At 38.0% G+C, this 16,633-nt stretch overlaps 3 protein-coding genes across 7 annotated transcripts in view; all 3 read left to right on the top strand.

Annotated features, from left to right (window-relative positions):
- Window positions 1-16,633, top strand: part of LOC137194759 (verrucotoxin subunit beta-like) — a 102,274-nt gene that overhangs the window by 3,168 nt on the left and 82,473 nt on the right. Inside the window, exon 3 of the mRNA XM_067606890.1 lies at window positions 60-4,604. Coding sequence (XP_067462991.1) covers window positions 60-3,673 — 3,614 coding nt within the window. The 3' untranslated portion in view covers window positions 3,674-4,604. Of the gene's footprint in view, window positions 1-59 lie in introns of the transcript that reaches the window.
- LOC137194766 (verrucotoxin subunit beta-like) overlaps window positions 7,523-16,633 on the top strand; it is a 107,514-nt gene continuing 98,403 nt past the window's right edge. Inside the window, exon 1 of the mRNA XM_067606907.1 lies at window positions 7,523-7,616. The gene's annotated coding sequence lies outside the window, so the exon portion shown is untranslated. The remainder of the gene's footprint in view (window positions 7,617-16,633) is intronic.
- The window catches only part of LOC137194764 (stonustoxin subunit alpha-like), an 89,900-nt gene continuing 80,827 nt past the window's right edge, over window positions 7,561-16,633 (top strand). For 3 of the 5 annotated variants that reach the window (XR_010931017.1, XM_067606903.1, XM_067606904.1), the window contains exons 1-3: window positions 7,574-8,134; window positions 11,928-12,037; window positions 12,538-14,250. Coding sequence is in view for 4 of the 5 variants with exons in the window: in XM_067606903.1 (XP_067463004.1) it covers window positions 11,941-12,037; window positions 12,538-14,250 (1,810 nt within the window). In the remaining variant the exon portion in view is untranslated. Of the gene's footprint in view, window positions 8,135-9,123; window positions 9,359-11,927; window positions 12,038-12,537; window positions 14,251-16,633 lie in introns of those variants that run through there. The other 2 variants (XM_067606900.1, XM_067606901.1) reach the window with 2 other exon arrangements.

The following is a 16,633-nucleotide window of genomic DNA, read 5'->3' as shown; positions in this document are numbered from 1 at the left end:
AGAACATTCATTCATTCATTAAAAGAAGCTGATCTTGATTTTTGCTTCTTCTTTTGCAGGCATGACATTGTGGGACCTTAATGATCTGAAAAATGATATACAAGAAGAACCACAGTGCTACAACAATTTTGAGATAGTTGCATCTGAATCAATTGCAGATAAATCTTCAGCATTAAATGTTGAAGCATCGCTGAAGTTAAGTTTCTGTAGTGGACTCATAAAGGTTGGAGGATCTGCCAAATACCTGAATGATAGTAAAACATCCAAAAATCAGGCCAGAGTAACACTGAAGTACCATGCAACCACAAAGATGAAGCAACTGTCAATGAGTCATCTTGGAAGAGGTAATGTGAAGCATCCGTATGTCTTTGATGAAGGAATAGCAACACATGTAGTCACAGCTATCCTTTATGGGGCACAAGCCTTCTTTGTCTTTGACCGTGAGGTGTCTGATGAAGAAAGTCATCAAGACATTCAGGGCAACATGAAGGTGATGATCAAGAAAATCCCCAACATCACAGTAGGGGGGGAAGGTTCTCTAAAAATGAGAGATGAGGAAAAAGAAAGTGTGGAGAAGTTTTCCTGCAAATTCCATGGAGACTTTTTACTGGAGAAAACTCCAACATCCTTTCAGGATGCTGTACAAGTCTACCAAAGTCTGCCACGATTGCTGGGAACCAATGGAGAAAATGCTGTACCAATGAAGGTCTGGCTGATGCCACTCGTGCGTTTAGATCCATCTGCTGCTAAACTCGTCCGTCAGATAAGTATAAGATTAGTGCAGGAATCCCAGAGTGTCCTGGAGGACTTCACTGAGCTGGAAATGAGGTGCAATGATGCAATGAGAACCACCACTGCACAGCAGTTCCCACAGATTGGTGAAAAACTTAAAACATTTGCAGAATTTTACTCTGAGTACAAACTTATTTTCCAACAAACCTTGGCAAAGATACTTCCATCAATCAGGGGAGGAGGGGAAGAGGAGGCTGTGCTCGCAGAGATCCTGAAGAAGAGACATTCTTCTCCTTTCAACAACACAAGCCTGAACAAGTGGATGGACTGTAAAGAGAAGGAAATCTACACCTTACTGTCTTTCACGAACAAGATGAAAAACACCAAGATCATCTCATCTCAAAGTCATCTGAACAGGGAAATTCCCAGTGCAGAACATGCTGTGTGTTTTATTTTCACCTCACTGGGAAGTGCTGAACCGTATCTCTCAGCTTTATTAAACTACTTAAAAGAAACACCCAAACCAGACGACCCTCAAGATCGACATGACATAGAGATGGAACAATGGTACGCCTCACCAGAAGTATCAGATGCAATGAGGAGCAAAGTAAAGCTATTCAGTGATTTTGCAGAGGCCAACAAGGAGAAGAAGAACATAAAGTTCCTGACAGTGGGTTTAACAAATGAGACACAGAAAGGTTCAAGCATCTACCTTTATAAAGACGGTTTTTCTGTCAGTGAGAACTTTGAGCTGCCTTCAAAGCCTGAAACAGTGACAGCAGGTGATGTAACCCACAACAGCGTTACACTGAAGATTTGTCCACCAAGATTTGGATCAGAGAAAGTCACCTCCTACTCTGTAGAGTACTGTGTCAGTGGAGAGGATGGATGGCAACAAGCACCAAAGGCTGAAGAAGTGACAGTGAGCGGTCTGACTCCTAACACAGAGTATATGTTCAGATGCAGAGCAATGACCTCAGTAGGTGATGGGCCAGCTGGTGAACTCAGCGGTTCCATTAAAACCTTACCTTGCAGCCCTCCTGGAAAACCTCAAGTTGAAACAAACTCAAGTGAGATATCAGTTAGCTGGGAGAAACCTGCAGAGATTGGACAAGATGCCCACATTTTGAACTACATCATGGAGTACGCCCAAACAGACAAAGGGGTGAAAGATGAAGATCTCCAGTGGAACCAAATGGTGTCAAGAGCTGAAAAGGGGATAATTTCAGGGCTTCAGTCAGAGACAGAATATGCTGTCAGGGTTAGATGTGACTGTGGTGGAGCAGGCAGAAGCAAAGAAAGCATCACTTTGAATGTCTGCACAACAAAATTTACGCGACTTGCAGAAACTCTCATGCGTACAAGTGAAAGCATAAATTCTGGATCCCCCTCACTTTACAAACTGCCTCTGAAAGAAGAAGATATGAACATAGATGGTTGCCGGAGGTATAATTTCGGTAAAGAAAGCAAGAGGCAAAATCGCACAATTATGCTTTTTGGAGCGACCGGATCAGGAAAGTCCACTCTCATCAATGGAATGATCAACTACGTTGTTGGTGTAGAGTGGAAGGACAATTTCAGATTTAAATTAATTGATGAGGATCAGTCCAAATCACAAGCTGAGAGACAGACCTCTGAAGTCACTGTGTACAAAATCAACCACCAAGACGGGTTTAAAACCCCCTTCTCTCTGACCATCGTGGACACTCCAGGCTTTGGAGATACAAGTGACATAGAGAGAGACAAAGAGATCACAGAGCAGCTATGTAATCTCTTCTCTACTGAGCATGATGTCAGTGAAATTGATGCTGTGTGTTTCGTAGTTCCAGCTGCGTTAACACGACTCACACCATCACAGTACTATATGTTTGATTCTGTGCTTTCAATCTTTGGCAAAGATGTGGCAGAAAACATCAGGGTTCTGGTGACATTTGCAGACGGCCAACGTCCACCAGTTCTAGAGGCAATCAATGAATCAGGTGTCCCATGTCTTAAAACAAAAGACGGGCTGCCAGCTCACTTCAAATTCAATAACTCTGCATTATTTGCAGACAACAAATCATCCACAGCAGACAGCATGGATGGAGATGATGAAGATGGAGGCTTTGATCAGATGTGTTGGAACATGGGGACAGAAAGCTTGAAGAGGTTTTTTGTTGCTCTAAATGTCATAGACACCAAAAGCTTGACAATGACAAAGGAGGTCCTCAGAGAAAGACAGAAGGTCGAGAATTCAGTTAAGCATTTGCAGAAGCAGGTTAAACTTATGGTAGGCAAGATTGAGGAGATAAAGCAGACGTCCAACAAACTGAAAGAGCATGAGGCAAGTATCATTAGAGATAAGAATTTTGAGTTTGAAGTCACCATCACAAAGTTTGTTCAAGATGATATTTCTGGTACTGGACTTAACTCGACCAATTGTCAGCAGTGCGATCATACCTGTCATTATCCCTGTATCTGTCAAGTATCCAATGATGCAGATAAAAGACGCTGTTCTGCAATGGGATCAGATGGATACTGTACTGAGTGTCCAAACAAATGTTATTGGAATGTACATGTTAATGAGAAGTTCAGATGGGACTATAAAGAGGTTAAAGAAAAACGAACAGTGAAAGAGCTGACAGAAAAGTACCTAAAAGATTCAAAGGAAAAGGATACTCAGACTTTGATTGAAAAACTGAGGGTTGAAAAGGATCATGTGCAGGAAGAGTTGAAGAAACAGATAAACAACTCTGAAAACTGGTCAAACAGACTCAAAGAGATATCACTCAATCCAAATCCTCTCTCCACTAAAGATTGCATTGACAGGCTTATTAAAGCAGAGAAAGCTGAGGCCAATCCAGGATGGAATCAACGAGTTCGATTCCTGCAGGACATGACAGGCAACACGAGTTCATTCATTCAACATTACCGCAAACTTATGTCCAAACTATTTGAATAATCTTTGCATCAGATAATTAAGTCTATAACACCTTTTGTATCATATTTGATACACACGTTTCAGAGACCTCTACATCATCAACAAGATCAATAATTACCTGAAACGTATTGTTTACAATCAGGCTCATGTTAGCTGCCCTCTAGTGGATCATCAGAGCAATGCAGGAAGTAGAGGTCCCTTATTTACCAAATTCAAGATGGCTGCCTCTAAGCTGCAGCTCATATGACTTACCAAGCTATTCATTTATCGATTTTTTAAAAAAAATTTTTACTTATATTCTAAGATGAACATTAGCTGGATTGAAGCAGCATATAAACACTTTATACCTAATTTTGTTGTAATATGTTGAAAATGTATGAATCAAATATGATACAGTATGTATTTCAGGTAATATGTCTTAAAATCCCTAAATCATCATTATTGTTGTACATTTGCATTTGATAATGTTTTTACCTTTTTATACACAGTTTTAGTTATCTAATTGGACCAATCAAAGATTAAAATGTCATATTTTTAGAGTGGAGTTATGGGTATTTATGAATAGTTTTACTCTCTTGTATAGTATAGAGTAAGAACGTGTACTTTCCCCGTACACACTGAAACACCAAGCTGGCTGTTTTAGATTCAAACAGTCACATATATATTGTGCATGAAGCTATATACATATCTATATATGATATGTACTTATGAATGATGTTTTTATAGATTGACTCTCAGTTTTATTCCTGTTTGATTATATTGATTGTTAAAGATTGTTTAAGGACAAAGAGTTGTGATACATTTTCTCCAGTTTTTCTTTTCCTCTTATATTGATTGCAGCTTTATTATGTATGAAGTGTTTTATCTGTTTGTCACGTTTTAGTCGTGTCAGGACTGCAGGTGCAAATTAGCTATTGAGCTAACCCCGACACATTTACATTGACTTTACATTGTTAAAATGTCAATGTTCACACTGACTAAGACTGTATGTGTTTTTATTGCTGAATCATTATATTAAATAGAGAAAGTCTAGATGTCTTGTTCATTATTTTTAAACTTATTTCACTAAAATTCAACCTGACAGTTTGAAAACAGCACAACAACTGATGAGATTAAAGAGTTCATATAAATTTAAAGCAGATATATTTGTTTTCTTTTGTACATTGTATTAACTTTGTTTTCTTTGTGGTTTGTGATTATGACAAATGTCCTCAGATACAACCCTAAAACTGTTTTATAAATCAATTTTATTCTTGAATGAATTAAAAGAAATAAAGAAACAAAACATGTTCTGCATCTGTATTATCATTATTATCATTGTTGAACCTGCTGACCTCTGACATAAACTGTGTCTTAATTTTAAAGGAGTACATTCAATTTTTATGGAGTTATTTGAACGTTTTCTTTACCTGATTTTGTTAGAACAACTATAAACCTTTTACACTGAACTGTGTTGAGTTTCAAAGTATGGTCCACAGTAGTAGATGAAAAAAATGTGTATTTTTTTAATTGTCCATTTTATCTTTAAATTTAAGAAAGACAGTGAAGCTTTGATTGGCAGGTTAATACCAGTGTCACTATTGTCAGGAGAAGCCAGAAACCAGTGGACCAACCCGTCACATCCACAGCTGGTAACAGGCCAGATTACATTTAGTTTAAAAAGCCAACAGCTGATGGAATAAAACAGCTCATATGGCTGTTAGTGCCTCCTCTGTGGGCTGCTGGGAGTCCAGTAAGATGACCTGAGCTCTCTGTCCGGCTCTGACTTGATACATAAAATCATTTAAACTTACACCAGTCACTTTACAGACAGTCACAATTTTCCCTCGTAGGTTTTGGTTTCTCAGACTGAGAATACCGAACCAACAGATCATCACAAATGTTAGAACTGACTCAAGTATAAAAGTATAAAACACTTTTATCAGAAGATTTTGTACATTAAAACTTGGAAGATTCCTGATGTTTTGTCCACTAGTTTTCATCAGAAACAAGTAGTGACCAACACTGACACATCATCAGCTTTTAAGTTGATATGTTGAACTTGTTAGCAAACAGTTGCTTATTTCCACATCCAGCAGTTACGGAGCAACATTATCATTCATGGGGAGTCGTGTTTCTGTCCACCTGGTGAATGTAAGTCCAATATTCACTCTCTTTTAGCTCTGTTTTTACTCTCTACCAACTCCTGAGGGAAATATCTGGCTCTTTAGCTGCTAAATGCTCCACTATGTTCAGCAACTAGTCTACAGCTAACTGTGTCTGTTTGCTGTTTGGTGCTGAGCAGGTAGTGTACAGTGGCTTTTTACAGCTTTTTCTCTGAAAACAGCTGCCTGCTGCGGCCCAAAACGACGCTATGAGAGCGCTGAGAGTGAACCAAAACAGTAAAGTTGCAGCCAGACAGATAAACAATGAGCTGAAACTCACTATAAAGCTCTGTAAAGCCGAGAGGAGCTGCAGAGTCACTGATAATTCTCTGTAGGTTCATCACTACGAGCCACGACCAACACATTACACACTGACAGTGAATACAGTGCTGTTATAACAATGATTATATTTAAGAGAATAGTGAAGTAGAGGAATTATTTCAGGCATTCAAGGTTTTGGATGTCCAGTTTATTTTCTTATAGTCTGTTAGGTCCACTGATGTCAGATTGGGAGATTTTCCAGCCAGTTCAGTTAGTTTTTATTTGACTGGGTGGTAAAAATACATTTGGGAGGTTTGCAGTAATACGACCTGTTAACCAGCATTCCCAAGCTGCTGAACTGTGGTGCTAAAATCATTATTTTATGATGCAACAATGTCTGACAAAACAATGACAACAGCTGTGTTGTGTATTTGATTATATTGACATTATATTATATCGGACGCCAGATTAGAAAAGGCTCCTATGTGTCGTTCTGGAGTCACATGGTCAAACCACACATCTGCTGGTTTAATTTGGAGGACTGGTTGATACAGAAGTGAACAGTGAACGAGCTGAATGAAGCCAACAAGTGAAGGCAGCAATGTCAGTGCTCAAAGTGAATGTCATACATGTGGATACAAACATGAATCATTTGTAATTTCTCCAGTTTTACATTTATTGGTTGTTCTTTCACTTGTTGACTGTGTGATTTTTGAATGAGTCTGTACAGATGTGGCTGCTGTGAGAACTGTGTCCTGTGTTTGATACATGCACTGATACTTAATGATGTGAATATTCACCTTTACAACTGTGAATGTTTGTATTTTTCAGTACTGATCTGTACCTGTATCAGAGTATAAGCTTTGTACAGTAGTACTGTGGATACTTTTATTTTATTGTGTATTTAACAGTGACAATGCAACCGACACAGTAAAACATCTGTATTAGAATAAAAAAAACAACAACAGAAAAAACAAAACTGTTCCTCAACTAAAGAGTAAACCATCAATAATCTCAACATCATTAAAAACAAATAATTCATCAGTACAAGAAATTTCCCAGCAGACACGTAGTACTAATGCTGAACATCATAATCAGTGTATCTCAGCTCAGTGCAGATCTGAGTACTGATATTCAACATCAAGAGTTCCCTCTAGTGGAGGCTCTAGTTAACCTTCAGCAGCACTACAGGTTGTTACAAACTGTTTAAAGTCCAACTGAAATCCCATTTAATCATCTCTCTCTGCAGTCAAACATAATGTAATAAGTAAAAAACATATATTTTTAAAATATATTGTTTATAGTTTTGCATTATTGAAACTAAGAAAATGGTCTTTGGAGAAACAGAAGAAATGCTCCATTTTATCTCAACAAGCTGGGGGGTGGGGGGAATTGTGTCTGTGTTTGATTGATAGCAACTGAGGGGCGTGTTGGTGTTAAACCTTATAAATGGACACAAAGTAGACAAACTGCTGTAGCTACAAGTCATGGACAGACTGTGTGTCTCTAAAAGGGATTTTAAAGCGTAACGACCAAACCAGCATCTAACAGGTCTTCAGGTATGTTTACATGCTGTTTAATGTGCTGCAGCTGAGCAGCTAATTAGCTATATAGCTGCTAACTGACGTTAGCTGTGAACTTTTTTCTGGTGAATGTTTGTTTGGTGGCCTGTTCAACAAGCTGCAGGACAAGATGTGTGTTCATGTTTGTAAGTTAAAGAAGGAGACTTTAACAGGAAAGCTAATGTGGGTTGTTGTTCAGAGTCTGTGGCTCTTGTGTTGTGTAGCAGGATGCTATCAGGCTCAGTGTGACCGTCTGCTCTGCCAGTGATAGAACAACGCGTTATCGCTTTATGAGAAGTTTGATGTGTTGTGTGCAAATAAGGACTCCAGCAACGTAAGAGGATGATGGAACTGTATTTAATAAAAATAATGCTAAAATTCACATTTTTTCCAAATGAAGGACACAGGACAAGTTGTGGTTCACATGACTTACCAAGCTACTCATTTAGACACTGTGTGTCTCTAAAAGGGATTTTAAAGCGTAACGACCAAACCAGCATCTAACAGGTCTTCAGGTATGTTTACATGCTGTTTAATGTGCTGCAGCTGAGCAGCTAATTAGCTATATAGCTGCTAACTGACGTTAGCTGTGAACTTTTTTCTGGTGAGTGTTTGTTTGGTGGCTTGTTCAACAAGCTGCAGGACAAGATGTGTGTTTATGTTTGTAAGGTAGATAAGAAGGAGACTTTAACAGGAAAGCTAATGTGGGTTGTTGTTGTTCAGAGTCTGTGGCTCTTGTGTTGTGTAGCAGGATGCTATCAGGCTCAGTGTGACCGTCTGCTCTGCCAGTGATAGAACAACGCGTTATCGCTTTATGAGAAGTTTGATGTGTTGTGTGCAAATAAGGACTCCAGCAACGTAAGAGGATGATGGAACTGTATTTAATAAAAATAATGCTAAAATTCACATTTTTTCCAAATGAAGAACACAGGACAAGTTGTGGTTCACATGACTTACCAAGCCACTCATTTAGATAATTCTGACAAAGTTATGGTAAGAATAAAATGTTTATTTTTATTTCTATTTTAAGCTTCAAGCATCTGATGGATTAAAGCAGCACATAAACATTGTGTACTTTATTTTGTAATAATATATTGAAAATGAATCAATTATGATACAGTCTGTATTTCAAGTAATATTCCTGTAAATCCCTGAATCATCATTGTTGTGCATTTAATAATGTTTTTAATGAAAATAAAAAATGAAAATGAAAAAGTGGAGAAAAGTAGAATTTCACTCTTTTGTATAAGATTTGATGTCCCACCACTCAAAAATCTTCAATTTATGGTCGATCACAACCGCTTCTTACGTGTTGTCCGACCACGTCAGAAATCAAATGTGTTTATAGTTGATCTGAACAGCTTCACTCAAAGCCAACCGTCACAGACTCAGGGAGGGGAGGGGACGTGATATCTTTTGAATACAGACATGACGGTGCATATTTTCAGACTGTCTCTCTTGGAAGGCATCATAGTGCTGCACTCGGCTGTTCACATGAAAAGTGAAAGGAGAGTTAAAGAGAGAAGTTGAAACTCATTTCTCACCTCCGAAGTGTCCGACATGTTTGTCTGAAGAAGGACACGCCAGCTGAGAGCTGTTTCCCCTTCTGGGATTTCACCCCGATTCTCTCCAGCAGCTACTTCCTCATCTTTATGGATAAACAGGAAGTGGAGTTTGTCAGAGAGAATATATAGATAGTAACCACAGAACACTAAAAGAGGATCACAAACCTTTCTGCTGTAAGTTCACTGATTGTGTTTTGTTGTTGTTTTTCCAGATTAGTGCTGCAGGACCTCTAAACTCATTCAGCTCAACATGATCTTAGTCAAGTGAAAGTAAAATGACGAGAGAACTTAAACATGATCAGCACTTTGATGACTTCAGTTGGATCATGTAATTGATAATTGTACTCAAACAGAGTTCTGTAATCAATCTTAATTATATAATTGACCTTTAATTTAAGAAAAGGCTTCATATTTAAGTGAAATGTATTGGTTGTCTATCAGTGGCAGCTGGTGAAAATGTTTGTAGGTGGGGCTGTGTCATATCCAAACACTTTCAGTCTACAGAATAAACTATATTAATATTCTAGTTATGTTGTATCTCTAGTCTCTATTCTAGTTTTTTACTGGTTTAGTACTTTATCTATCCGTCTATCTATAACTAGGAAAGTTCATACTGTGACAGTAGGCCCGATTATTTCTGCTTTGTGGAAAACAAGGACGGAATCACAGAATTTGATAATAAAAATGGAATCAAGTGTCGCTCTGGAAACAATATTTTGTTATATTTAAAATATAATCAATTCTAATTCTGTTCTGAATTTATTCTTTTTTAAAATAATATTAAACAACCCAATTCTTTAGTAATGAAAAATAACCAGTAAGAGTATTGATAAGATAAAGATAAAATCCTAACATAGCGTATTATTTTTTATGGTGCACAGTGTGATCACTCACAAACATATGAAGGATTACTTCAGATCATAGTGCTCACATATCTGTTTCACTTCTTCATGCTGATGTCTGACTGTGTGTTGAAGCACTTTTTTGATTAAAAAATTGTCCAAGCTTGTGTTGCATCATTACAAATTCATTGATATATATTCATTTCATTCAATGCATGATTATATTCTTATTACTTTCTTATTGAATTATTACCATTTTTATTCATCCACCACATGATTCAACAATCTTTCTGATGACAAAATGTGTTTCAGTTGTAAAACACAGAATTTAGAAAAATAAAAGAGAAAACAGGGACTTTGTGAAAAAAACATATTTAAGAATATAATAAAAAACTAGATTTCAAGTAGCTGAAGTCAAACTTTTGACTGGTAGAATAATGTTCAGTACTTGGTGATCTGTAAGTTATTAAATGTTAATGTTCTCTCATGTTTAATCATCTCAGATAACTGTTTCATGTCTCTAATTCATGTTGTTTCTGTTCCCCCGTTTTAAAAAGTCAGCACAGAAAGCAAAATAAGACGTTTACATGACTGCATCCAGCCAGCCAAGCCTTTCTGCTGTACCAGTTAGAAACCTTTTAAGACAGACAGTTAGTTTCTCCACCAACGTTCTCCTCTCTGATGTGTTTTAGAGGAGAGATTTTATTGAATCAGGTGACTGAAGATCTGAGTTTTGCAGCGTTTGTCATCATCAATAACAGCAAGAGTCTACTGCTGGTTGACTCTGCTTGGGGCAATTAAAGAATCACCCTTTTTGAATCAGATTGGAGGAAGCTGATTGGCTAAATTTATGTGGTTGTGTGAATATCTTGAGTCAGCAACTGGCTGCACTGCTGCACTGACTGGACGATGTTTCTAGAAGAGCCGTTTAGAGAAGGAAACAAACAGGAAGCTGCTGCAGCATTTCCTCCCCCATGATAATGATTTACATGTTCATGAGAGTCGAAAGTTATTTATTTATTTTACAAAAGGTTTATTTGAAAAGAGATAACACTTTCCACCAGATGGGTTGTGTTGGTGCATTAATGCTGAATATCTTTGGGTTTTGGACTGTTTGTTGGACGAAACAAGACATTTGATGACGTCACCTTGTCCCTTAGTAACTTTCCACCACTGCTGGTGTAAATGTCATTAGTTTTGCAGTTATTTGGTCATAAATCAAAGTATTGGACACATTCAAATTTTGACCAGATGATGGCACTTGATGAGAAGTCAAAGGATCAAAGTTATTACAATTCATCCTGAGGGGAACATGAATGTGTGAAATTGATTTCTTGACAACCCATCCAACAATTGAGATATTTCACAGAATAAGTGAAAACTTGGTGCTAGAGGAAAAGTCAGGGGATTCAGGATCATCCTCTGGGGAACATGGACTTCTGTACTAAATTTCATTACAATCCATTTAATAGTTTTTGAGATATTAGATTCAGAACATTTTATCTGCTCAACATGAGCACTAATGCAGGAACTTAAAGGCACAAGGAACAAAAAACGTGACAGGCAGCTAGTCTGGATTTCAGTTTACACACATTGAGCTGATTACATTTTCTCTGTTTTCAAACAAACAGCTTCCTTCCATTTTCTTTCCCTTGTGTTATTGCTGACCCATTTAGGAAGCCTACCATCCCACAGTATCTCTGTGGATTTTTGTAAATCTTAGAAAGTCCTAAGACCTTCTGTATCCATGATATCTCAAAGAATATTGATCCTATTAGTGTATGTCTATGCCTATTGTTTTATTTAGTGTTTATAGATTCTGCAGTACCTCTGTGTTGCAGCCACATTACAAGGTGACAGACAACAGGGAGAACTAACGAACTGTTGTCCATTTTATCCAGTTCACACCGAACAATGGACACCGACACGGGGACGATGGAGGTGGCGGCGCTCGGCCGGCCTTTCAGCCTCGGGATGCTGTACGACTGCCGCAAAGACTCACTCATCCCTGGTAAGAATTCACATGTAGAAATACTAAATGCATCACAACTAGACAACAACCAAAACATTCTGAACATTGAAATGGGTCGGTACACTGCTGTGGAAGAAAACAGTTGATTTTTTCCAGTGTGTGATCTGTGAGGAAGAGAAAATGAGGATCTTTTGTCTTTTGTTTAGTGTTATAAAGGATACAAGTGAGTTGCTGGATATGAGAGACTCACATCATCTGAGATGGTTGTTTGAAAAAGAGACCTTTAAATCACTGACTTAGTGAATTCATGGGAGTTCAGGAATAAAACCTTTTATTAGTAAGGTGTAAGGCTCGAACAATTATTTTTTCTTTTTATTATTAGATCACCTGGACTGATCTGTGATCAGCAGTGACCAGTTCTCTGTTGTACGTCTGTTAAAAGTGTCTTATGATCCCATAAGGGATTGGACATGAAATGGCAGAACATTCATTCAATCATTAAAGGAAGTTGATCTTGATTTTTGCTTCTTCTTTTGCAGGCATGACATTTTGGGACGATGATGACCTGAAAAATGATATACGAGAAAGACCACAGCGCTATAACAATTTTGACATAGTTGCTTCTGAATCAATTGCAGATAAATCTTCAGCATTAAATGTTGAAGCATCCCTGAAGGCAAGTTTCTTTAGTGGACTGGTAGAGGTTGGAGGATCTGCCAAATACCTGAATGATAGTAAAACATCCAAAAATCAGGCCAGAATAACACTGAAGTACCAAGCAACCACAAAGATTAAGCAACTGTCAATGAATCATCTTGGAAGAGACAATGTGAAGCATCAGTATGTCTTTGATAAAGGAATAGCAACACATGTAGTGACAGCTATCCTTTATGGGGCACAAGCCTTCTTTGTCTTTGACCGTGAGGTGTCCAATGAAGAAAGTCATCAAGACATTCAGGGCAACATGAAGGTGATGATCAAGAAAATCCCCACCATCACGATAGAGGGGGAAGGTTCCCTAAAAATGGATGACAAGGACATTGAAAAGGTGGAGAAGTTCTCCTGCAAATTCCATGGAGACTTTTTACTGAAAAAAATGCCGACATCCTTTCAGGATGCTGTACAAGTCTACCAAAGCCTGCCACAATTGCTGGGAACCAATGGAGAAAATGCTGTACCAATGAAGGTCTGGCTGATGCCACTCGTGACTTTAGATTCATCTGCTGCTAAACTCGTCCGTCAGATAAGTATAAGTTTAGTGCAGGATACTCAGAGTGTCCTGGAGGATTTCACTGAGCTGGAAATGAGGTGCAATGATGTAATAAGAACCACCACTGCACAGCAGTTCCCACAGATTGGTGAAAAACTTAAAACTTTCGCAGAATCTTGCACCAAGTTCAAGATGGAATTCCAACAAAACTTTGCAAAGAAACTTTCGTCAATCAGGGGAGGAGGGGAAGAAGAGGCTGTGCTCCCAGAGATCTTGAAGAAGAAACATTCTTCTCCTTTCAACAACACAAGCCTGAACAAGTGGATGGACTGTAAAGAAAGAGAAATCTACACCGTACTGTCTTTCACCAACATGATGGAAAACACCAAGATCGTTCCATCTCAAACTCATCTGTACAAAGAAATCCTCAGTGCAGAACATGCTGTGTGTTTCGTTTTCACCTCCTTGGAAAGTGCTGAACCGTATCTCTCAGCTTTATTAAACTACTTAAATGAAGCATCCAAACCAGATGACCCTCAAGATCCACAGACTGACGATGTAGAGAAGGAACAATGGTACGCCTCAAAAGAAGTATCAGATGCAATGAGGAACAAAGTAAAGCTGTTCAGTGATTTTGCAAAAGCCAACAAGGAGAAGAAGAACATAAAGTTCCTGACAGTAGGTCTATCAAATGAGACACAGAAAGGTTCAAGCATCTACCTTTATAAAACAGGCCTTTCTGTCAGTGAGAACTTTGAGCCGCCTTCAAAGCCTGAAACTGTGACAGCAGGTGATGTAACCCACAACAGTGTGACACTGAAGATTTGTCCACCAAGATTTGGATCAGAGAACATCACCTCCTACTCTGTAGAGTACTGTGTCAGTGGAGAGGATGGATGGCAACAAAAACCAGCACCAAAGGATGAAGAAGTCACAGTGAGCGGCCTGACTCCTAACACAGAGTACATGTTCAGATGCAGAGCAGTAACCTCAGTAGGTGTTGGGCCAGCCGGTGAAGTCAGTGGTCCCATTAAAACCTTATGTAAGTTGAAACTAACTCAGGTGAGATAGTGTTTGGGCAAGATGTCCACATTTATCATCATAAACAGCTGTCAGCAGGTGTCCTGACTAAACCATCTTCATAGTTAAACAACCACATAGGTCAATTGTCCAGGCACTCTAGAATGACTCATAGGAGCGTTTTCTAATATGCTGCTTCTGTCAGCAATAATCGCTAAACCCTTACAAATCACCGTTAAAAAATAATTGTTTTATGATGTGATAAGTCAAGTCAACTTTATTCATATAGCACATTTCATATATAATGTAATGCAACACAATGTATGTTACATAAAAATGATACACAATCGTAACACAATTAAACAAGTATAAGTGCAGACTATAAACATGTATTTACAGGTGTTCGTGCAGTTATACAAGAATCAGTGCAGTCAAAATATACAAAACATACACACACACTTTTGCTCTCCAGAGACAGAGATCTGAGATGAGCTGCAATTTTCTGTCTTTGAACCTTTGCACCAAAGATGAGTATTTCTTTTCATCCTTTTCATTTGCAAAAGGATCTTTGACATCCATAGATAAGTATCGTCAATATACTGAGTTAGGGAATGTATGGGATATAGGTCATCAGGAGACAGGGATATGTACGGTTGTGAATCATCGGCATAATTATGGTAATTTATTTTGTGTTTCTGTATAACCTGTGCGAGTGGGAGCATATAGAGATGAAATATTAGTGGTCCAAGAATCGAACCTTGGGGTACTCCCCACGTAATAACCACTCTGTCTGAGGAAAAGTCTCCAATTGACACAAAGAACTGCCTGTCCTGCAGGAAGGTTCTGAACCAGTTTAGAACTATAGAAGATGATGTACATCAGCTGTTGCTGAGAGTTCAGTAAAGTTGCTCAACAGTTTGTTTGTTTGTCTCCTTTGATTCATTTACCAACATAACAGCTGTGTTTATGAAGATTAGGCAGCGCTGTGCAATTTTGTTGCTCATTTTGGAACAAAATTGCGTTTGTGATAAAAACCTGCTCAGACCACCTCTTACCGCAGTTGCAGGGCAATTTTCGTTGCTTCATTTGGCAGAGGTGAACACATACAGACGTCTCCAAAATCACAAAACACCTTTCATTTATGTTAAGTTTTGTCCCTTTCAGTTTGCTACACGTTTTTTGATTTACTGCAGATTGACATGAGACTCAAAACCCAATTTCTATGAAAGATTCTTACAAATGATATCATCCATCCAGATATTGTTGGCCCTGCATCAACATCCTATATACTGTGATCAAATAAATTATGTTCATGAAAACATTTTAAAAAGGCTTTCAACAAAATCTTAATCATTTTACATTCATTCATCTTTTAAATATTATGACAAAATAGTGATAGAAGTTGCGCTTGTCCAGCAAATTTCCAAACCAAATTTGTATTTGTATAATTAAGGATATTATATTTACTTAAAAGCACAAACAAGGATTTTCAAATATGCAGAGGAAGAGTAGAACTATCAATTATCCTTTATTAACTGTTTGCACAAGATAGGCGACAACACACATGAGAACACATCAGCTTTATTTTCATTCTAACATTGTCAGCATATTTTGGATTGATTTATATGAATTTATATTTTGGAACATCAGGTTCTTCACAGAGATTAACTCTTTTCTGTCTCTCATCTGTTTCACCTGTTGCTGCGTTTAAAGGAGATAAGAGGAGATCCTGGCTGTGCATGAGTAGTGCCAACGCTGATGGTCAGGAAGTTTCAAAAAATTGTTGGTCACACCCACATGGGGCATGCGCCAGGAATTAAGTGTTGGATCTGCACCTGCACCGTATTTCAGGAAAATAAGGCCCAATGACTTTAGGCTTTTTTGGTTTTTGTACTTTAATCTATTGAATCCAGTCACAGCTGAGGCCTGTTGATTCAATCCTTACATTGGTTATAGATTTTTTTATTGTTTTCATGATTCGAGTTAAGTAATCCAATCTATTCCTTTTTTGAGTCATGATATAAAAATATGCTTCATCAGTGTTTCATTTTCAGGGCTATTTTAACATAAATGTGAAAACAGGTTTTTACAAATGTCTTTAACACACATTTAACATCTTACAGTACAATAAACCAACAATCATTACGTTAAAATAGCCAGTTTGAAGTTATGAATCACAATTCAGTCATATTTACACTGACCTAGTAGTGAGTTTTATCTACCAAACATTTTCCAGATCACACATAATACACAGTATGTCCAAATGAATCCACTGTGTTTTACACCTAGAGGAAGGTCCATCAGTGTGTACAGTTCTCTCTGCAATCACAGACACACTGAAACTCACACATTGTACATACAGAATAAGTAAGGGTGTCGATGAGTCTTTAGAACCATAATGATTC

This window comes from Thunnus thynnus, chromosome 12 (genome assembly GCF_963924715.1).
Source record: "Thunnus thynnus chromosome 12, fThuThy2.1, whole genome shotgun sequence".
In the NCBI taxonomy this organism is placed as follows: Eukaryota; Metazoa; Chordata; class Actinopteri; order Scombriformes; family Scombridae; genus Thunnus; species Thunnus thynnus.
This window is presented reverse-complemented; position numbering and strand designations above follow the sequence as displayed.